The 23,218-nt window shown below is 39.0% G+C and overlaps 2 protein-coding genes across 3 annotated transcripts; one reads left to right on the plus strand and one right to left on the minus strand.

Moving 5' to 3' along the window:
- Positions 1-2,142: 2,142 nt before the first annotated feature.
- On the minus strand, positions 2,143-9,181 carry zgc:158398 (uncharacterized protein LOC568894 homolog). The gene is made up of 7 exons (XM_053641221.1): positions 8,602-9,181; positions 6,788-6,979; positions 6,405-6,660; positions 6,131-6,302; positions 5,809-5,965; positions 3,213-3,347; positions 2,143-3,068 (listed from the first exon to the last, which is right to left on the minus strand). Exons 2-7 carry the CDS (start codon positions 6,944-6,946, stop codon positions 3,051-3,053), a joined length of 897 nt encoding a protein of 298 aa, XP_053497196.1. The 5' UTR covers positions 6,947-6,979; positions 8,602-9,181; the 3' UTR covers positions 2,143-3,050.
- Positions 9,182-9,654: 473 nt separating this feature from the next.
- Positions 9,655-22,870, plus strand: thoc5 (THO complex 5). 2 transcript variants are annotated; one of them, XM_053641220.1, is made up of 20 exons: positions 9,655-10,395; positions 10,939-11,036; positions 11,870-12,013; positions 12,116-12,229; positions 12,320-12,417; positions 13,605-13,751; positions 14,252-14,366; positions 15,374-15,506; positions 15,685-15,762; positions 16,120-16,163; positions 16,311-16,410; positions 17,707-17,815; positions 17,954-18,055; positions 18,174-18,270; positions 19,765-19,876; positions 20,427-20,530; positions 20,740-20,827; positions 20,997-21,112; positions 22,355-22,548; positions 22,683-22,870. In XM_053641220.1, exons 2-20 carry the CDS (start codon positions 10,941-10,943, stop codon positions 22,744-22,746), a joined length of 2,055 nt encoding a protein of 684 aa, XP_053497195.1. In that variant the 5' UTR covers positions 9,655-10,395; positions 10,939-10,940; the 3' UTR covers positions 22,747-22,870. The 2 variants fall into 2 exon arrangements, with proteins under 2 accessions (XP_053497195.1, XP_053497194.1); XM_053641219.1 differs by having other exon boundaries at positions 9,656-10,260.
- The last annotated feature ends 348 nt before the right edge of the window (positions 22,871-23,218 follow it).

Genomic DNA, 23,218 nt, shown 5'->3' on the forward strand with positions numbered 1-23,218 from the left:
GTATGTACTCTGTAGACGCGTTAGGTCTTTACGTCATCCTTAAAGTTATTCTTTTGCAGATTTATTATCGGATGGAGGAGATTACACCGGCGGAAGGTTAGACATTATAGGCCTGATAAGTACACTAGAGTTTTTGTAGTTTCTTCACTTTTCTCCTGGTTTATCTAGTTATGTTGCATGTAGATAAGGTTTGGTGGTATAGTTACTATGGACAACGGTTGTGGTGGAGGTATTGGCCTGACTTCCCGCAGATCCGACCGAAACACAACATGTCTTGTGTTTTGATTAGCTGCGTAAGGCCAACCCAAAGTGTACTTCACTCTTTAGGCGTACGCTACCAACAGCGTACAGTACGCGTGACGCAAATTTCGTCATCCACAGAGTACGCGCGCCACCTGAAGCCTCGGTAGGCTATATTTCGTTTTTGTACGCGGACGCTAGCGTATGCGCACAGTCGTACGCATAGCGTTTCAACGTATACTCCATGTGACATGTACTGCTGACGACGAAATGTGCGTCACTCGTGTACTGTACAGCGTACTCGTAAAAACTGAAGCATACTTTCTAATTAAAGTCGCACATGCGCATTTAATTCCTTTGCACCTTTATATTTAGTTGTTCCACAAGGTGGCAACAGTGACTCAGGGCCGTTAATTCTCAAGGTAGTCGAAGGAAAAACAGAAGAGACGGAAACGAGTGCAGGTTACAATGTACCCACATTTGTATAATTCTAGCCTTAATGTGTATAAGGATTTGTATATGCGTGGTGAGAGATTGCCCAAGCATTGTTCTTCGTTGTCGTCCTTCACGCCAGAAGACCTGCTTAACTGCTCTGTACTGACTCTTGTAGGCCAGGAGGGGTAGTGCAAGTTGTTGTAATGCGCATGCGTCGACAGCCTGTGTACGCGTACATGTTGAATGGAGTATACTTTCAAAGGCTATGTCTACGATTGTGCGCATACGCTAGCGTACGAGTAAAAAACCGAAGTATACCAGAGCCTTTAGTTAACGTTACTGATGAAGGCTGCAGCAACTAACACTGTGACTGCATATTTTTTAAATAACACTAGGTATGTTTATATGCACCCGTATTCATCAATCTGAATGAATTAAATCCGATTGCAGATTCCGAAAATGCTGTTTATATGTACCCTAAACATTGCAATCCAATTCAAATATTTGTTTACATATGCATCACGGAGTCCAGGATTTCGCGATCAAAGAAATTAATGCCAAATCAAGCAAACTTAGCAATATTTGGTGGAGCATGTTTGTTTTAAAAATTACCACAGTTTTTCCGCAGATTTGGGCTGAGACGCGTCACGTGTCATTATCACAATGCGCATTCACTCAAAGCCCTCTTCAATTCGCATGCGTAGAACATGAGTACAGCTGAAAGGTCTTATTTACGTACAAACATCACTGCGAAAAACCGTGCAAAACAGGTTCGTGCAGTTGCAAGTTTGCCAATTCAAGTCATTTCTAAAAAACAAACTCCACAAGTTGCATTGCAAATTTTGTCACGGCCAAAAATCAAGCATTTTTGGCCATGACAATCACAAAAAAAACTCAGCAAAATCCTGTAAAGTCTGCTTACATATATTTCGAACAAAACTTTGACGTAATAAACATGCACACAAATTCATTCTTTTACATAAAGACGTAAATAAACATGCGCACCTCTGCACTGCCCGTGTGCGCAGGGTATTTTTGCATCTAATTCAGAAAATAGTCGGATTCAAGCGTTTATATGGCAGGGTTTTTTTTTTTCCTGTTTACCAGAACAAAATTTAATTCAGATCAAGCTCAGTCGGGTCGATTGAGGTTTTTACATGAAGGCTTTTCAATCCGATTAATAACATTATTTGGTTGATGTAAATGCACCTACTGTGACTGCATATCTTTTAATTAATGGTGTGAAATGTTTTTTTTTTAAAGAAACAACTGATGCACACAAGATAACCTCCCTGATGGGGGGAAAACCCCAGAAAAAAACCATCAGAGAGTCTAATGGTTTCCACTACAAATACCATTACAAACCATCAGTTGGTAACCAACACCAAATGTTTTCCATGACATAGTAGTACACATTAAGGTCATAGGTCCTTAATGGTATCCATTAGACATAACATTACACCAATAGTAGATAGATAGACACAGAGATAATTTATTTGTCCTCAAAGAAGAAATTTGTTTCCACCGTGGGTGCGTAGAAAAACAAACACCACAACATACGTATTAACCATCAAAACAATCAAAGACATAGAGGGGCGAAGGGGACAAAAGAAACCATCAGGATCATACAACAAATGCCAGAGCATAAGATGGCATCCCAATGGCTGAGTACCTATGTGTTTAATGCTCGTATAGCCATAGGAACAAAGCTCCTACCATAGCTGGCCTTTCTGCACATGGGTAGTCTTACTTCGGCCAGAAGTAAGGGGGTTGAAATATTGATAAAGTGGGTGGTCTGGATCATTTAAAGTTTTATGTGCCTGCTGGAGCGTATATGAAATGACACAATATGGAAGAAACTAACTAATGACACACTATGGAATTGAAACTAACGAACTGGCTCAATAATACTTCAATAGAGGGCAACAATTTACCAGTAGAGACCCACAGGGACCATTACAGTTTCCATTAAAACCATTACAGATTCTATGAGCGTTTATATATAATATATATTATATTATATAAATTTCAGCAGGGCTGATTGGCCAAAAATAAGCATTTGTCACTGTCGCAACACAAAATGTGAGTGTTTGATTAAAAACACTTGATTTATTGATTAAAATCCTAATTTTACCTTTTCTAAAAAAAAAAAAATAATAAAAAAATCATATTACTTTCACTTTGCACACTGAATGCAGAAGATTGAAGAGCCAAACTGATCACAAAGGACACCCAGTGGAAGAATTTAATGTATTCACAGCAAATCCCAAGAACACTAGGTATTTTGTTCACAGATGTTTAACATAAATAGACTTTTACAGTGACTGATGAGCAGTAAACCTTGTGTGCTGCTCTTGATGCAGTTCTCATCCACATCACCCCAGCAAAGTCTCCTGTAAGGTCAAATGGATATATTAGAGGAGGATTATGCTGTACCAAATACCAAATGAATCACTGACTCAACTTAAAGAAAAGAAATTCATGTTTACTTTGCCCCTGGACATATGCATTAAGGCTGGTCGATTTATTCGTATTACCTTTTGAGGATCGCTTGCAAGGTGACGGCGTGACTTGGAGCAGGTAAGAGTTCCAAAAAGACACATCATGATGCAGAGTGCCAACAGCACAATGCTGACCAACAGCAGGTGATATCTAGCAAGAGCTTTTTCATCCTGGTAGAGTAACAGGAGATCATACATAAGCATGACTCTGTATTTTCCAATATACTGTATGTGAAGTATTATGGCTCTGAATAAAACATGCAGCAACTGGTGGAACACAGTACTACAGAACTGAATCATTACTTCGAGATAAATCACTGAGGAGGAAAAGTTAGATTTCTTTCAAAGCTTCCAGTAAAAACGTGCAGTTGAAATGTTACAGTGGGTGCAACAGTGGTGATGGGTGGTGAATTATCGAGGCATATACACACACACTCTGGCCAAAAATATGTGGACACCCAACCATCACACCCATATGTGGGCCTTCCCCAAACTGTTGCACACAATTTGTATGATGTAGCATTACAATGTCCCTTCTCTGGAACTAAGAGGCCCAAATCTGTTCCAGCATGACGATGCCCCTGTGCACAAAGCGAGTTCTATGAAGACATGGTTCGTCAAGGTTGGAGTGGAAGAACTCGAGTGGCCTGCACAGATCCCTGACCTCAACTCCACTGAACACCTTTGGGACGTACTGGAACACTGACTGCACCCCAGACCTCCTCACCCAACATCAATACCTGATCTCTCTAGTGCTCTTGTGGCTGAATGAGCACAAATCCTCACAGCCTCGCTCCAAAATCTAGTGGAAAGCCTTCCCAGAAAAGTGGAGGTTATTATAACTGTGAAGGGGGGGCTACATCTGGAATGGGTTAGGGAATCTTATAAAATGTCCTGGAAAGTTCCAAAAATCATGTGGGTGTGATTGTCAGGTGTCCACATATTTTTGGCCATATAGTGTAAAATTAAATTGAATAAAATTTTGAGCCACTGAGGTGGTGGTCTGACAATCTAAATTCTTTGTTATTCCTGGATTCCATTTTCAATATTGTATGTTTTATTGTTTTTGCTACCTAATTTTCCTCAAGCTGTTTCCTCATCTATTAGTTGCATCATCCCATTGTAGGAAAGCTGCCAATTTGAGAAGGTAAAAGTCAACATTTACTTCCTGTTATACACTGACATTTTCCGAATTGCTGCTTAAGCAATGCCAGGGCAGCTGAACATGCCTGGAGAAGATCATTATTATGTATATGAGCTCACAGATGCCTGCAATTGGCTAAAGTCAGTCTGTTCAACAGGGGAGGGGAAAGATAAATTAGTGGGCCAGTGATACTAGTATCATTGTGATCTCCCAATGAGAAGGCTTTCATTTAGACATTTGAGCCCTTGGGAGTCCCAATAATGTGATTTATTTTGTTACAACCAAAAAGACGGTCTATGCTCTCTATACCCTCCTCTAAAAGGGACCAATCACATAAAGGCACTGCTTAAAAGCTGAATACTTTGTTTAAATGAAATTTGAACAGCTTGGCTGAGCTGGCAGATGCGTATGTAGCTTCTCTAGAGAAATGGTCACCAAAACTGTCCCTGGAGAGTTAATCTCCAAACAAAATCTAACACACCTGTATTAGCTGATCAAGAACAACTTAAGGCAATGATTAGATGGTCAGGTGGGCACGATTATGGTTGGAGCTAAAGTCTTCATTAAGGAACAGGGTTGGTGACCAGTGCTCTAGATCTAGGACTCTGCCTCAGAGGCTGTTAGACTTTTATCCACATGTGTGAGTAACCTGAAACAAGCTACACTTTTTTATGAATACTAAAAGAAAAAATACTTGTGCTTTTAAGTGGGCAGCTCTATGTTTATCAAATATTAAGCACTCCTGGAAGAACTTTCAAAAAGTTCAGGCAAACAAATCCAAATATTACCCTTTCAGTTTTTGGCCTAAACCAAAGCAAATGACAGATTTTGCCAAAAAAAAGTTATTACAGATTTGATACACCACCTGAAAACCTAACCTCCTGCCCAATCATTTTTTATTCATTCATCTTTAGTAACCACTTTATCTTGGTCAGGGTTGCAGTAGATCCAGAGCCTATCCTCAGCACACTGCGAGGTTGGAATATACTCTGAGTGGGATGCCAGTCTATCCCAGCACACTATGCACATACATTTACGCACACTCGCACATCTAGGGCCAATATAGCATCACCGATCCACCTACCACAGGAGATGGGAGGAAATGGGAGGAAATCGGAGAACCTGCAGGAAACTTGCATGGACACGGGGAGAACATGTGAAACTCCAAACAGGCCGTAACACAGGATTCAACAAGAGACCCTGGAGCTGTTATGTGGCAACATGTATAATATTTTTAAAAATATATATTTTGGTATTTGTCTGCTCTGTTTTGTGGAGTAATTTCCCACTGAAAAGATGGACCTGCCATAGTATATTTTCATTTCTTTGTAGTTTTTCAATTAAGGATTAAATAATTCAATTAACTGGCCAAGACTTTTTCATTCACTTATCAAAAAGAATAATTATTTCATACATATTATAATACCTGGGTAATATATAAAAGTCTCCAACCATATGTACTGTGTTACATATGTTAGTGTGTTTTACCTGAGTGAGAAGGACAGTCAGTTTGGGGTCAGGAGTGAAATCCAAGCTGAGGCATGCTTGTGCTTTAGAGATCGTCTTATATGATTCTATAGCAAGTGCCCTTATAGGAGATATGTTGTTCTCCAGGTTTTTATTAGAAGGGCATTCTGGTGGTGTCCTGAAAATAACGTAAACTCAGCCAACATATATATATATATATATATATATATATATATATATATATATATATATATATATATATATAAAAAATATACACACATACATAATGTAAAAACATCCATGAAGTATGTATTGCTGCTGACTTGCAGCAGTGTTCTCTTACGGAGTTTGAGGCAGAATATTATGTGGAGCGGTAATCTTCAGACAAGAATCGTAGGACTGGGGCTTGCTTTGCATGTTAGAGGGCTTTTGGATTAGCTCAGAATCAGCTGGTGATACACGAGTCTGTACATCCAAGAACAGCGAAATATTTAATGACTGTTTCCCAGCAGAACCTATGGGCAGAAAATTAATAAATTGAAGAAGAAAAAGGAAAAAAAACAAAAACCTTCAACACACTCCAGCAGTTTGTGTTCTTTTAGAGCCAGTGTACGTACCTTCCAGGCCTAACTGGCTTCCCAGTAATGTGGCACTAATGCTGTTGTGCTCAAAGTCATCTCCAACATGCATTAGAGGCACCAGCAGAAACATGCTCTTAATTTCACTTTTTTGTTGTATATTGTTGATCAATTCATCTGCATGATCTAACAGTCGAGGTGAGTTCGTATCCGGCTTCTCATTTAAAAGATCTGTATCATTTAACTGTGTGCAGAACTTCAAATCTGCAAGAGAACCCAGCATCTGATTCCAGTCCTGAAACATACACACAGACACGAACAACAAAAAATGGATTGCCAACAAACAAACTCAAACTAGGACACCACTTTCGGAATGGATAATTAATTTTGAATGAAGTTCAAAAGCAGAACAGTATAACCACCATGTTAATGTCTGGGTTCTTGATGTCATGGTTTTGTGAGTATATCCCAATGCTAATAAAAGCTCCAGTTAGGACCAGCAGGCACGTGAAAAAAACAGTCACAGGTGGATGATGTATAATTTGATTCCTCAGGTTTGCAATGGGTTGCCATCGAGCCATGGTGCAGTACACCGCCCTCACTAAAGCTTAATGCTGAAACACACAATGTCAGTCTTTAACACTGTACAGCTTTGGTGACATACACTCATATAAAATAAAATATAAAGATTTTTTTCAGGGGTCCTGCTTTGGAATCCTTCTGCATAAAACTTTTAAAGGTTCCCCATACAGACAGACAAAGAAAGAATCCTACTCTGCTTTACTTAAGACTAGCCAGAGAATCAAAAACCCAAACTAGCTGGAAGTTCACAGTACATTAAAACTGTGATTTCAATGGAATTCTGTGGATTGAGTCAGAAGCTCAACATGATGGGCCAGATTTTTCATAGGTGGTGTGGATTAGTATGTGTGTTCAAGAGTATGTTCACCATCAATGTGTGCTAGTCCCCGCCTTTGCTGGAATTTTAACAAGAACAAGTTTTGGTATTTCATATTACAAGTTCATATTTACACATATGTTTATTCATACATACATACATGTCCTGAAATAAGACAACCTTTTAAAATAGTAATTATGACTGGGTAAATCTTCCTCTACGTGTGACACGTAAAAGAATAAGCTACAGAACTGATTCTGGTGTGATAGAGTGAGAACCAAAAGCAAGTAGGGCGCAGTCAGCTCCACTGATGGCTCTTTAAACCAAAAATATGGATATATATACTTTTAAGATTTTTTCCCCAAATCTTTCCATTTTGTGAACGACTGAATTGTTTGTCTTCTTTATCTGTCTTCTCTTTTCAAGTAATGTAAAATAGCTACATTGTAACAATGGACTTTTAGTGTCCCATTCACTTAATAGCTTCAAAACTAGTTAATGGTTTGCATTTAAAAATGGCAGAGAGCGAGATGAGCCAGTTTCCCTGTAAGTGATGATTGTGTTCTATTGAACGCATGGGATGGAAACGGCGCTTTATGTTGTTTTATGCGATATTCCAATTTCTCACATAAATTAAATTTGCAACTTGGATGGAAACGTAGCTTGTGAAGAATCTGTCCAAATAACCGTTCTTCCTGGTTTCTCATCCTCCACTCATTGCAGTACCAACAGAATTTCTATTTCTATCTCTACTCTGAAAGCAAACACGTCATTCTATGGCCTGGAATTGTGCGATAAGTATTTCTTAACTCTTAAGTCTTTTAATCCATCAGTGTACACTGTAGTCTTTTTCATGTTTAAGTGCTGCTGTTCTGTAGTTCTCAAGGACTGATGAGCAATATTACCTGGGGAACACAGGGGAAAATTCCTACTAAATACATGTTACATTGACTGATTAAATACACTGCCACTGACTGAGCCTTAAAAACTTCTCTCCACTCTATACTTTTGAGGATTTCAGTCTATGCTCCCTGCTTTCAATCTACACCACAAGGAAGCCCAGTATACTAATACTAGATGTTGATTCTTCAATCTCCAGTGGCATTTCAACTCCTCTGACAGCTCCACAGCACATCCTAAGCGATATTATTCTCAGATTTCTTCACTTGATGACCCAACACCATACAGTCAATGGCTGAATTAACTACAGTAAATTTACACGCACAATAAAAGTGCCCGAGTTTTCTGCAGTCGGCTTCTAACGCTTTCCCTGCTAAGCATTTAGCCAATAGTTTTAGTACATGAACACCAAACTCCTACAAATTTAATATCACATACTTGCTTAGATGGTTGCCCATACACTGTGAGCTTGCCTGTAGATTTCCTCAATCTTGAGAAATGCATAATGTACGTTGCATGTTTACTTCCTCAGGTGGAAGGAAGGCTTTAGTGCATATTCAAAATAAAAGTCTTTAAAAAAAAAAAACTACAACAAAAACAATAACAATGGTCCAAAGACAAAACTGGTAAGCTGGAGTCATATCAGATTTTTGACATGCAAATTTATTCGCCTAGAGAAAGACAAAAATAAAGGCTGGTCCTGGTGTGACGTTTTTCTAGGGGAAACAGCTGATTCAGTGAACAGCTGACATTAGCCAGCTTGCTAGTTTGTTGTTTGTGAGTGATTGCAGACATTATATTGTCCAAAGAAAATAAAATTGATGTTACAAAAAAGGAAATATTGAAAACACATTATGTTTCTACCGTAGACTAGATATCCATCCATTCATTTTCTATACCACTTATCCTACAGGGTTGCGGGGGAACCTGGAGCCTATCCCAGGGAGTATAGGGCACAAGGTGGGGTACACCCTGGACGGGGTGCCAATCCATTGCAGGGCACAATCACATACACATTCACACACTAGTCATACACGACGGACACTTTGGACATGCCAATCAGGCTACCATGCATGTCTTTTGACTGGAGGAGGAAACCGGAGTACCTGGAAGAAACCCCTACAGCACAGGGAGAACATGCAAACTCCGCACACACAGGGCCACGGTGGGAATCGAACCCCCGACCCTGGAGGTGTGAGGCAAACATTCATTTCATTCTTCTACATCTTATACACATGACATACTGTATAGTTTATACCACAGCACTGCTGAAAAGTTCATTCTGATCAGAAGGCGATGATTCATCTTCTATGAAAGTACACTATATGGCCAAAGGTTTGTGGACACCTGACCATCACACTCGTATGTGAGCCTTCCCCAAGCTGTTGCCACAAAGTTAGAAGCACACAATTGTCTTTGTATGCATTAATATTTCCCTTCACTGGAACTAAGGGGCCCAAACATGTTCCAGTATCACAATACCCCTGTGCACAAAGCAAGCTCCATGAAGACATGTTTTGCCGAGGTTGGAGTGGAAGAGCTTGATTATCCTGCACAGAGTCCTGACCTCAACCCCACTGAACTCCTTTGGGATGAACTGAAACACAGACTGCACCTCAGTCCTCCTCACCTGATATCAGTGTCTGACTTCACTAATGTTCATGTGGCTTAATGAGCACAAATCCCCACAGCCACGCTCCAGAATCAAATGGGAAGCCTTCCCAGAAGATTCGAGCTTATTATGATCACAAAAGTGAGACAGAATCTGGAATGGGAAGTTCAACAAACACATATGGATGTAATGATCAGGTGACCACATTATTTTGGCCATATAATGTGTGCGCACACATACAACAGTGTTACAAATGTAACCTCACCTCAACATTTCAAGCAAAATAATAACAACAGAGACAATAGGGGGGTCAATGCACCCTCAGGTAAAAATGTGAAACAATTAAAATAAACGTCTTTCAAATTCAGACCTTTATTTTGAAGGAAAAAAAAAGCCGGAAGTGCGACTGTAGTTGCGTTCAGCAAATGATCCCGGGCTCCGTTATTGGTTAAGAGTATATCTTAATCAAAATAAATTAATCAAAGGTGAGGACTAGTGATGCTAGTTAGCGGATTTTACAATGCGCAGTTATTAAATGAACGTTTGTGTGAAATGGAAGATCTTGCGTGAGGCTTGAAAATAAACAAGTGGACCATCTCGTTGCTAGCTAGCTAACCTAGGTACTGTAGATTAGCGGTTCAGTCTAAAGCCGCATGTTGCCTCTGTAAATAGTGCAGTATGTTATTTAATGCGCGGATTTTATTTATAGTAACACAATATATAGTCCATTTTTAAATTTTCTATACAGGTGTCAGGTAGCGGCGTGGAACTTTACTGAAAACTGGATGTTTAAAAACAACAACAACAACAACAACAACAAAAACCCTAAAAGAATTTGTAATGGTTTTAATGGGAATTGTATTGGTTTTAATGGAAAGTGTAATAGTCCCTGTGGGTCTCTAGCGGTAATTTGTTGCCTTCTATTGGTGGCATGTTATGTCTAGTGGATACCATTAAGGAACAATAGTGGCAATGGTTTTGATGGTTTGTAATGGTATTTGTAGTGGACACCATTAGAATTTCTGTGATGGTTTCTATTGGGTTTTTTTTTCCAGCAGGGAATGCGCTGCAGTTGCATTATTAATGTATTATTGATCTATTTATGCTGCCAAATGCAGGTTCCCCATCTGTGTGTTAGTTTAGTGCTGTGTTTTTGTTTTCAGCTATGTCTTCTGACCCTCTCAAGAAACGCAAGACCAAAGTGATCCGGAGTGATGGCGGCACTCCAGAAACTAAACGCGTTCGGGGAGAAGGAGACCAGGTCAGTGTCCACCTTTTTCAGATTAAACATTCAGATTTAGAGACACTATAATTCCAAAGTTTTTAAATGAAACCCAACATAACTGTTCAGAATAGATTGTAGTAGTAAACAGTGGTGTCCCATAAAGTCCCCAGTCTCTGCAAGGCTCCTTCCCTTCAATTACGGGTCTTAAGTAGTTAGGTGTCCCAAAAGTCTCCATACATAGAGGACTGTGTTTGCCAGCACCACGTAACACCAGCATATATATATAAAAACTAAGCATGAGAAATTTTGGAAGACATTTTGCTAGAAAGTGTTAATTTCCCCTATGTATGGAGAATTTTGGTACACTTTGCATTTCCCCAACTGTGATGCATCTGTTGCTTATAAAGCTCCTCATTGAAAATGTCTTCAAGATAAAAACACAAATGCAGTCGCCATGACTTACTATTACAGCACATTCAGAGTCACCTGAGTGACTGAAATGCTTTAGAGCTTTATGATCCACGTAAAAGATATCTTACAGAAGTTCTCTTACGTGTGAGGAGAAACAGAGATGATGCAAGGCTCATGCCAACTGTTATTGACAGGCAGGGTTTCCAGTTGCTCTCGACCCGTGTTGGCTGGAGGAAGCTGTTGTCAGTGAGGACTTGTTCATCAAAACACTCTTCAGTCTCTAAGCCAATCTCACACATCTCTGTTTACACTAATTACACTAGATGGTTATCTGCATGTGCATATATACTCTTAGACCAGCTGATGGATACGAGGGAATGCACGCACGCACATACACACACATACACACACACACGCACAATGTCTAATGCATCTCTAACTGAGTGTGCCTCCATTAGGATGTGCGTACGTATAATGAAGAAGCGGAACTGGAGGGTCGAGACCCTGAACAGGATTACACCCTGTATAAATACACCTGTGAGGCACTGGCTACGCTAATGGGTGAAATCCAAGAACTGAAAGCCAATGGAGCTAAAGAAGGCGTGAGTATCTTCTTTAAAAAAATACCCAAAACTATCAACATTGTGTTAAAGCAGAGTGTAACTTGGGCAAACCTAAAACTATTTGTGTGTTTGTGTATCCAGAGTGTAGAGGTCGAAGCAAAACGCAGGCAAGGATGTGTTCACTTCATCACTCTGAAGAAGCTGAATCGTCTGTCACACATGAGGCTGAAGAAAGCACGGGATCAGACACACGAGGTACACACAATGCGTGCGCTTATCTTTTTTTCCCATTTCTTGTCTTTCTAGCGCACTTATGTGGAGTTGTGATTTTTTTTTTTTTTGCAGGCGAAGCAGAAAGTGGACGTGTTGCACCTACAGCTGCAGAATCTTCTCTATGAAGTCATGCATCTTCAGAAAGAAATCGGCAAATGCCTCGAGTTCAAGTAAGTGAGGAGATCTTCATGTAGCTTGTTGGAACCGTTTTAAGCTAGTCTTTTGACATTCCTAAGTACGCTTTCACAGTTAGTCATGGTGCTAGATTGGACCATTACCTTACCGCTGACTTGTTTAAAAATAATAACATTTCATTCTATTTCTGTCCATTTTTCCCCCAATCAAATTACTCACTACAGTGGTTCTCATCCCTTTTGAGTCTGGGACTACCCAAACATTTCGCAAAAGAAACGTACAGAAAAACATGGCACTGCTGACCAGAACTAAAGGAAACAGCTGTCTGTTTTTGGCTAAGCAGTATTGCATAGATTTATTTTTTGGTGGCTATTTTTATACTGACCGTGTAGAAGGTTTTTTTTTTTTTTTTAATGGAAAAGTCATTCTCAAAAATATATTGTGTTTGTAAGAAAGAACAATAATTAGGGGGTTTGATCTTTTTATCCTTTTTGGAGATTTATTGTATCCTGTAGGACGTGCACATTTTTTGATTGCAAGTCTTTTTATTGTTATTTTTATAATACAACTGACAATAAGCTCCCCCCGTCCCCACCACACCATTGTTTCACATAATCTTATACATATTGTTTAACTGTAAAAGCTCTCCTATCAAATTTAGATGAAATCAGATGAAAGAATTTTGGTGAGAGGAGAAGAAGAAAAAAATAAACTAAAGTAAAAATAGTAGAATAAAATATTCTACTCTATAACATATACTTTTGGCCACACAGGGCCAAATATAGTATAAAATAAAACCGAGGCGGAAAAAAGGAAAAATCTCAGACAGCAAAGATTTCAGTTGGATCCATCTTCTGGATATGCGTCAGCACCGGCTGCCAAATAGTAAAAAACTTTTCACTACAGCCTTTTGTGGAGTACCGAATCTTCTCTAGTGTAAGATGACTGCACATTTATACAAAAAAAATTGTAATAATATTTTCAATTTAAAAGCTTATACCATGAAATTTCAGCCATAGTATTCCTAAGACCAAACTTGAGTGTTTTTCAGTGTGCTGTTGTACCTTAAGCCTATATATATATATATATATATATATATATATATATATATATATATATATATATATATATATATATATATATATAAATATATAAATATAAATAAAGAATAAACCATGTTGTGTTTGTGTGTGTGTGTGTGTGTGTGTGTGTGTGTGTGTAGGTCTCAGCATGAAGAGATTGAGTTAGTCAGTGTGGATGAGTTCTTTAAGGAGGCCCCAGCTGAAATCTCCCGCCCTCATCTCACCAAAGACGACCCTCACCAGCTCACGCTCGCTCGGCTGGACTGGGAACTGGAGCAGAGGAAGAGGTGACAAATGAGAAGGAATAACACGCGCACACACAAGTCCACCACACAACCTCTCAACGTACACGCATATAGGACTCCAGAATGAATTGTAATTTAATCATGATCACAATATTTTGCTTCCAGTCATTTAACCTTGATGACTTACGATACTGATGAGCATGGTTAAAGGTGACTAATTAGCCAACATTAAATGTAGTTTTTTAGAGTCTTTATTAACTTTTGGAGTATTTATTTACATATTTTAGCTATCTATTTGGCTTATCATGTTTAGCATTTAAAGGATTCGTTAGATTAACGTGGCTAGGAACTGACCTTATGTTGATTGAAAGATTTGCACATCTGAAGGAGTACAGGCTTGTTATGTGCAATAGATCATTTCTTCAGAATTGACAAAACAATCATGTTCATAATTTTAGCCATTATCATGTAACCCTACGGTATGCAGGGTTTTAAAAGGAACATGATTGATTAGGATTTGGTTGTTGCCAATTGTATTTTAGGTTGGCTGAGCAGTACAAGAGCTCGCTGTGCACTAAGGAAAAGATCTTGAAAGGAATTGAGTTGAAGAAGGAGTACCTGAGCAGTCTTCAGCCAGGACTGCACGCTATCATGCAGGTAATTCATACAGTACATTTACATGGACAACGATATTCTGATATTAACCCGATTAAGAAACTACCATGTAAACAGTGATTATTGATGACCTTAATCCGACTAAAGTCATACTCGTAGTAAACACAAATCGAATTAAGACGTGGAGTATTCCAATTTTAGTCGCGTTATCGAAGTGCATTACGGACATGTATTACACCTGCTAAGGTGTGTACATGTACTTCGGCTACTATATAGTAGGTAAGTACGCGGTTTGGGACGCAGCCCACGGCTTTAAGCAGTCGTCTATTTGCACGTACAGCATGACAAATAATTAACTGCACTTGAAGCTTTCGTAAAATTTCAAATCAAACACCCAAAACGGTATACATATGAACTGTATGTTCATACGTGAAATTCTGGAGGGAACGTCAGATGGCGTGACGTGGGGACGTAATGACGTGTGACGTTAATTGATCTATGATCTATAACATGTAAAACAGGAACATGAAAGGAATATTCTAAAAGCAACTCATGTAAACACCTTAATCACAATATTGTCTTACTCAGAATAAGGTCAATAATTAGATTACTTCTGTCCATGTAAAAGTAGTCACTGACACAAGTTAGACTGTGCCCGGATTGTTTATTTGTTTTGATGAGACCACTGTGTACTTTTATCACTTTATCAGATGTGATCAGTGATTAATCCCAGGTTTTAATCGCATCCATTGCTTTTATTTCTACTGGAGGCCATTTAATCTAACTAAACTACAACATATCCAACAAATAGAGGAGCTCAGCTTGCTTGGACTAAGCATGATGCTACATTTACACTGTGTTTTTTTGATTAAAAGTAGTAGCTAATCTGGCATTATGTATTAATGAATCCATTAACAGTATTGAGAGTGCTCTAAGCTGAGGAAAGAAATCATATTGACCAACCTCTCTCTCTCTTTTTTTTTTTTTTTTCCTTTTTTTTTTCCTTTTTTTTTTTTCTTCTTCTCTTTCTCCCCCTCTTCCCCTCTCAGGCGTCTGTGCCTGTGCAGGAGTACTTGTCCATGCCATTTGAGCGTGTGCAGAAACAGGCTGAGGTCGCGCGGCACCTTCCTCCTCCTCTGTACGTGCTGCTTGTGCAGGCCAGTGCTTATGGACAAGCCTGTGGTAATGCAGCTGCTTCTCTTTCAAACAATGCTTTTTCTTTTCTTTTTTTTTTGGTTCCAGACTTGTTGACTTTTATAACTCTTGTATTTCATACACAGTCAAAGACTCATGTACAAATAGTATATAAGTGCAGCTGATATCGTCCATTGATGATTGTGGACACGTGTTTGTGTTACAGACAAGAATCTGTCTATGTCTATCAGTGGAGATGTGGATGAAGCCAAAGCTCTTTCCAGACCACCCGAGGATTCTCAAGGTAAAAATGTGCTTTTGTAAATATGCTTTTGTGCAAGTCTTTTCTTTAAATGGTTTCTTTCTTTTGGATGTCTGATTCTGATTATATAGAGTGATACTTAACAAATGTAAAAATTCATTCAAGAAGTGTTTTAAAGAAGCTTAGTTTATGATGTCACAAAATGGTTTTTTTTAGAGAATGGGAGGGTGACTTGAAATGTTTAGCCTGGAAACTTGTTAAATATTACTTACCATGAGTCACTGGGAATATGACACCTGTATCATGAAATGCCACTCGTGTCTAACTGTGACAAAATAAAATAACAAAAAAAGTCCAAATGTATTAAGGTGATTAATCTTGTCTGTTTTTTTCCTTAAGATGATGAGAGTGATTCTGATGCAGAGGAGGAACAACAGAACACTGTAAGTCAGTCTCATTTTACCCATTCTGTGGCATTCTGCTCTCTAACACTGATTTTATCCTGTTGATTGTTGCAGAGAAACAAAAATAAAGATTTGGAGTAAATCCTCACAAATTCGTGTCATTGTTACCACTTTGTTTTTGTTCAGAAACGACGGAGAGGTACTGTCGGCGGTCAGCTTGAGGACAAGCGTAAAGAAATGCTGAAACCGCATCCTCTCTCGTTGTGCATCGACCTCAAGTGTAAAGGTGTGTGTGTGGGTCTGAGTGTACAGAACAGTCAGGGATTAAAGTTCTCCGTTGCTACGACGGAACTGCGTGAATTGGATTGCAGAGGGGCCATTTATAAGATCAGTGCAGTTCCGAAGGAGGAAAAAAAAGGGGGTGTTACAGCGCTACCAGGTCATTCAGGTTAGCTAGCATGGACGGGCTTCTACTGAAGGGAAGGCTATGATGTATCAGAGATTGCTAAAAGTGTAAAAAATAAATGGGGATGGGTTTGGCTCAGTGAAACGAGGGAGAATGGCAAGCCTTTTAGGTTGTGGGCCGAAAAAAATCTAAACCGCCAGGTATGTGTTTTTACACGGTATACCACAAGAGACTTCAATATGGCAGTAATGGCAAAAAAGCGCTAGCTTGCCATCAATCACAATGCGTCAATCCCTGAGAACAGATCAGTCCCTCCAGGATTTTGCGGTCGTAGAAATGAACGCAAAATCAAGCGAACGCCACAATATTCAGAGGAGCTTGCAATTTTTCGAAATTACCCCAGATTTTCTGCAGATTTGGGCCAAGACTAATTGTGTGACTTCATCATAACGCACATTCACCCGAAGCCTTCTTCGATTCACGTGTGTTGAACATGAGTACAGCTAACAAGTCTCATGCAAAACAATATCTGGATGTTCTACACAAAGGTGGAGGCAAAGTATTTTGCATACCATGCAACATTGTCATAGAACATTGTTACTTTCCCTCCACAAAGCATAGAAAAATGGCTGCTGTGCCTTGAATGCTAAAGGAAAAGAGTACAGATGAATATAAAACAAACAACGGGCCCTTTAACATAAAGTGTAAAAGCAGTTTTCATTTTAATGAAATTCACCAATTTTTATTTGGTGCTAAATTTTAATTGAACTGTTAAAATGTTTCAGTATTCTTTTATTTATATATATATATATATATATATATATATATATATATATGTTAGAGAGCCCAATGGTTCTTGAGGTCAGAAAAGTAATAAAAATGTGTACTGAATGTTGTCTCTGGTATAACTTTTTAATCATAGAAAATGATTGCCTATGTGTCTTTACTGGTAGTTGTTTAAAAGAAGAATCCTGTGCTTGCAATTTTGCCAGTCCAAGTAGTTTTCTGCAAAAAAAACAAAACTCCACAAGACGCATGGCAAATTTAGGAAAAAAAAGGCTGCAGTAAAATCAAGCAAAGAATGTGAAATCCTGTATGGACAAGCGATTGCGTAATTCATTTTGAAATGCTCTTATATGCATGGCCATGATGTCTGTTCTCCCTGTTCTGTTGTAGATGGCAGTGTGTTGCATCTGTTTTTTTATTACCTGATGAACCTCAACATTCTCACCGTGAAAGCAAAAGTTTCGGCCTCTGCAGACCTCTCAGGAGCCATCAGCGCAGGGTGAGTTATCATGTTCTTCAGGCCATTAAACAATAAATAAAAAGCGCTCATTACGGGAAAAGGTGAAGAAGCTTGAGGAAGCTGTTCAGCTTCTAGACTATTAAAATTTTCCTAAACAACACCTCTCTTGCTGTGTAGGGAGCTGCTGAACCCAAAATCTCTGTTGAACTGCCTGTACGCTTCTGATGATGGACAAGAAACCCCCAACCCTACCAACCGCTACCAGTTTGACAAAGTGGGGTAAGTCAGACTACAGCTGGTGTTCAGACATATTGATTAGGTAAACCAGTAATGTCAGGGCATCAGTTTGGGAAGTAAAACGTGAAGCTAACGGATGTCTCACTTTCTTGTTCTATAGCATCACAACTTTTTCTGATTATGTGGCTGACTTTGGACATCCATATATCTGGGTGCAGAATCTTGGAGGATTACAATTCTCCAGTGATAAACCGCAGGTATGAGTGTGTTTCCTGAATGTACAGTTGTGCTCATAAATTTACATACCTCTTGCAGAATCTGCAAAATGGTAATAATTGAAACAAAAAAAAAAGAGGAATCATTAAAATTGCCTTTTGTTTTTATTTAGTTCTGCCATGAATAAGCTATTTCACATAACAGATGTTTACATATAGTCCACAAGAACAATAATAACTGAATTTACTGAATTAAAAAGTTTATATATGCTTGATTCGTTACTTGGATGATCAATGACTGTGTTTATGTTTTGTGATGGTTGTTCTTGGGTCCCTTGTTTGTCCTGAGCAGTTAAACTGCCCACTGTTCTTCATAAAAATCCTCCAAGTCCTGCACAGTCTTTTCCTTTCCAGCATCTTCTGCATATTTTACCCCTTTCCAACAGTGTCTGTATGATTTTGAGATACGACAACTGAGGGACTCATACATAACTATTACAACAGGTGCTAACATTCACAGATACTCAAGAAGGCAACGTGATACATGGGGCCAGGGGGATGTAAACTTTTGAACAGTATGATCGGTGTAAATGATTATTTACTGCAGCACTTTTGATGCCATGCTTGTTTTGTTTTTTTGGTTTGGTTTTAAATAGTGTGATAATTGTTTCTTAGCATGTACTGTTTCAAAATACTGTATGACTGTATTTATGTATTATATTATAGTCTCTTGCACATGTACTGAGTTAAAAGAATGTTTATGGATTCGTAATGAGATGCTGTCGTATATTTGGTCGTAACTATATTCTATTATAGGTTACAGAAAGTGTACTAATGCGTACCACAAAAGGTCTGAAGATATGTCAGTTTACACTGTTTACACTGCACACCTTACGTTCTTAATAAAAATAGATCCCCTCAAACCATCTATTTGGCCAAAATGCAATAATGTAACTAAGTACATCCATACTCGCACGTTTTGGTTTTGTCCCAGGATCACGTCTATCTGGAGCAGGGTTAAGATTCAATTAGAAAAGGTGTTTAGTTGTACCATTGAGAGGGACCCTTGGTTTTTTATATTGGGAATTGCTAAAGACGATATTAATCGTACACCTCGTCAAATCCACATCGCTTTTAAACCATAGTTTATTGCACATAAATGCACCTTGATAACTCGGATAAACCACCAACAACTAATGTCTGGTACAACGAAATTATAAGAAATCTTTTCCCTTGAGCATCTGAGTTCTAGACTTAACGGCGATGATACCGAGTTTGATCGTATTTAGTCTCCCTTCATCTTCATCCTCATATATAACAAATTATTGAGTGTGGTCAGATATGGCGAAATCTTATATTTGGTATCGTATTCAGTAGTGCTGGTGTTATGACACGTGCTGTGTGTTCATCTCCCATGGCTATATCTATATTTGTATAAATGATTCGTCTTATACGTAATAGTGCTGTAATAATGAATGCTGTTTTGCCTTATTAACAAAATAAAAATGACAGATTTCGGTGACTGACCACTTGCAGGTGGAAGGGGCACGCAGTTCTCTCAGTGCCAGTCATATGGAGCGCACCATGAAGCTGCTGAGAGGACGCCTGCTGTCTCGCCTGGCTTTGCACAAACAGTTCAGCTCTCTAGGTTCACACTCTTCATTGCCTTCAGCATGCTTGGTTTTGAGAATATAGTTACAAAAGAATAAAAAGAAAGCCTGTTGATTTGAAAGCACACTTTTAATGGAAGCCCCAGGGCAGTTGTAGAACTCTACACTGGAAATTCAATTCAAAAATATAGCTGTTATACTCTAACAATAACAATAATGTCTGGCTCTTCCTAAGCTGTAGTTTTATTCAACTTTCCAACACTGGCGCTATACAATGTATATATACAATGTTATGCGCGGTGTGTACGCGCATAACCCGAGGTTTAGTACTTTGACCTACAGTATGTTGATTTAACATTTACAAAATCTCCCCTTTGAAAATGAGTTTGAGTTAAAGTTACAAATACCACAGACTGAAATGTTCATGGTAGCATTCTACAAAACGCACAAACGTTTATTGACGACTCCAACAACTGCCCGATACTTCCATTTGAGGTGTTTTAGTTATTTTCTCAGTGCAGGTTATGCTGAAAACCTCTGTGTTTACAAGACAACGTGTTTTGCTGATGTTTGTATCCCTTGTTATAGAGCACAGCATAGTTCCTGTCTCCACTGAGTGCCAGCATCTCTTCCCAGCTAAAGTGGTCTCTCGCCTGTCTCGCTGGACTATGATGAGCCACCAGGATTTCCTGGTAGGTCTGTTTGTTTACAGGGACTTTTCACGCTGTCATAGTACACTCAGAATCGTTTTATTGAATCGTTTACAGAATCGTTGCACTGTTGTTCAGCGTGAGCCGACGTTTGTCATAAAATACAATACAAGCCACACTTTTAACTTCATTTTCATAATAAATACCTGTATACACGGTGGCCAACACATTTTGTGTGTGTGTGTGTTTAGGAGTTAGGCTTTGTGCAGCATGTGGTGCAGGCTGGCCTGGTGCGGGAGACTGACCTGTTCTTCATGGCAGTAGTGGAGAGGGGAACGGGTGAGTAGGTATCATGGTAGATACTTTTCACTTGGACTAAAAGCACGAAATGAAAAGGCGATCAAAGCATGGGATTTAAATCTCTAGGCAAACATTGTTTTCTCACAAGCTTACAGTTGTGTAAAAGCTCCAGTGTGGTCTAATTTTGTGACACATTTGTGGCTCTCAGCTCGTCTTCAGGCTGCGGTGGTGTTGAATCCTCGCTATCCAGAGATCGCCCCTCTCTTCTCACTCTCACTGCTCTGGAAAGGAGAGCGCAGTGGACGCACAGATGATAACCTGCGGGTAAGGACAGTAGTAGTGTGCTGTTATACTCAGTCCGCACAGGATTTTGTGATTTATGTGGCGAAAAATGCTTGATTTTGGCTTGATTTTCAACATTTTGTGATGAAACTTGTGGAGGTGTTTTTTTGTTTTTTTTTTTGCGGAAGCTGGCGAATTTGCAATCACACGAAATAGTTTTGTATGGTCTTTAGCAGTGATGTTTGTTGGTAAATGAGACCTTTTTAGCTGTACTCATGTTTGACGCACGTGGACCAAAGAGGGCTCCGACTGAACGTGCGTTATGATGACGTCACATCACAAAAATTGCAAGCTCCTCTGAATATTGCGGCGTTTGCTTGATTTTGCGCTAACTTCTACGATCGCAGAATCCTGGTAGGACTGTATATTTCAAGAGGAAAAGATGTTCTGATTCAGAAAAACGTCTTTTGACGTTTGAAGATTACGGCTATGAAATGAGTTTGATAAATCTATGAATCTTAGTTTATATTTTGATTAATCGATTACTTAGATTATTTAAAAAGTATATTAAATACCAAAATATTTATTTAAAACGCTGTCCCAAGTGGGTAAATTTTAAAACCGCCCACTTTCACGTCGTTGTGTGGACTGAGACAACTGGGATATTTTAAAAAAGAGACGTGTTTTTAGTCATGTGACCCATTCAACTCAAAACAAACAAGATGGAGGACAACGTTGTACTGCTACTGTTGTGCCTGCGGTCCAGTAGGATTGTTGAAGATTAATATCATTTTGTACAAACTTGTTTTGTTTTTACGCACGCACAGTATAGGGACATAAGCGTTTTCAGACGTTTCAGTGTGGACGAGCAATGTTTGGAAAACGTTTGAAAATGCCAGGGTAGAAAAAGCAGTTTTCAGATCTATCCGGATTAATGTGTATGTAGCCTCAGGTTGTTTTTTTTAATTTAATTTTATTTTTTTTTAAATTGTGATAGGGTTGCCATGTTTGCTCCACAAAGAAGCCTAAAGCAAGTTTAATACTCCAAATGCACCTCTCAAACTGTACACTCTACAAGTCTAACAGCATGGCTTCTATTAGAATATGTAATTTAATATTTAAAAGTTTCCTGGGGCAGCATTTCAGAACTAGTCCAGTAGCCTCTAGCGTAGTGTTTGGCTGCAGTTTAACTGTGTCAGCAACTGTATCTGTGTGTTTATAAGGTTATATTCTGTATGACATCATGTTGTGAGCAGCCTTTCTGATTGGTTCTTCCTCGGACAGGCGATGGAGAGCGAGGTGAATGTGTTTAGATCTGAACTCCAGGGACCCCGACCAGGCCTGCAGCTACTGACCAACCAGATCCAGCGTCTATGTGTGTGTCTGGATGTTTATCTGGAGACTGAAAGCCAAGTGTGTGACGGCTCAGAGGGTCCGAGAGAATTCCCAAGGGAGAAGATGTGCTTACGCTCTGCCAGGTAAAGTGCACAGTCATACACCATCACCTGAGATCTTGTACCAAAGTAATTACCAGTTGTTTGTTTGTTTATTTTATATTTCACATTTCACACACTTTAGCCACTGATTAAAAAATGTCTTTCTTGACTTCCAGGGGACCTAATCGTCTGAAGCCTTTTAAGTACAACCACCCTCAGGGCTTTTTCAGTCATCGTTAAATCTTTCCCCTTCTCTACATTTTACCTTCTTTTTTACAACTTGAATAATTTTTCAAGTGTTTGATTCTATATTGTACTGTTTCACTGTTTAGAATAAGAAATAAAACACTTTGTGATACATTGTGCCTCCATCGTGGATTCTTTGCTAAACCTTTCAGCTGAATTTGTTTTTTTCTAGCTCAGGAAGCCTCACATCTATGATGTCACAACCCAGATTAATGAACTTTAATCAATAGGTGGAGCATACATACTGTCTGCTTTTAACCCTGTGCCAGCCGTGTTCATGATTTACTTCCCTCTTTCTTCTTTACATGATAAACATGCTGTAGAACGAGTAAATACTTTATAAATACAGTCATTCCAGGATTATTGGCATGAAAATTAGCACAAAAAAAAAACCTCACGATGCAACGAGGGACATTTGGAGCTGAGATTTTATAGATTAATAGTTTAATAGCTTTAAATTTGCAAC

Source organism: Ictalurus furcatus, chromosome 14 (assembly GCF_023375685.1).
Source record: "Ictalurus furcatus strain D&B chromosome 14, Billie_1.0, whole genome shotgun sequence".
Lineage (NCBI taxonomy): Eukaryota > Metazoa > Chordata > Actinopteri > Siluriformes > Ictaluridae > Ictalurus > Ictalurus furcatus.

Bases quoted from the DNA above. Each gene is read 5' to 3' on its own strand.
- zgc:158398 (XM_053641221.1), bottom strand. From the start codon at position 6,946: ATGGCTCGATGGCAACCCATTGCAAACCTGAGGAATCAAATTATACAT. The intron at 6,303-6,404 runs GTACGTACACTG...TTCTGCCCATAG, and splicing joins AAGCCAGTTAGGCCTGGAAG to GTTCTGCTGGGAAACAGTCA. The intron at 5,966-6,130 runs GTAAGAGAACAC...CGTTATTTTCAG, and splicing joins AATATTCTGCCTCAAACTCC to GACACCACCAGAATGCCCTT.
- thoc5 (XM_053641220.1), top strand. From the start codon at position 10,941: ATGTCTTCTGACCCTCTCAAGAAACGCAAGACCAAAGTGATCCGGAGT. The intron at 17,816-17,953 runs GTGAGTTATCAT...CTTGCTGTGTAG, and splicing joins TCAGGAGCCATCAGCGCAGG to GGAGCTGCTGAACCCAAAAT. The intron at 21,113-22,354 runs GTAAGGACAGTA...TTCCTCGGACAG, and splicing joins GCACAGATGATAACCTGCGG to GCGATGGAGAGCGAGGTGAA.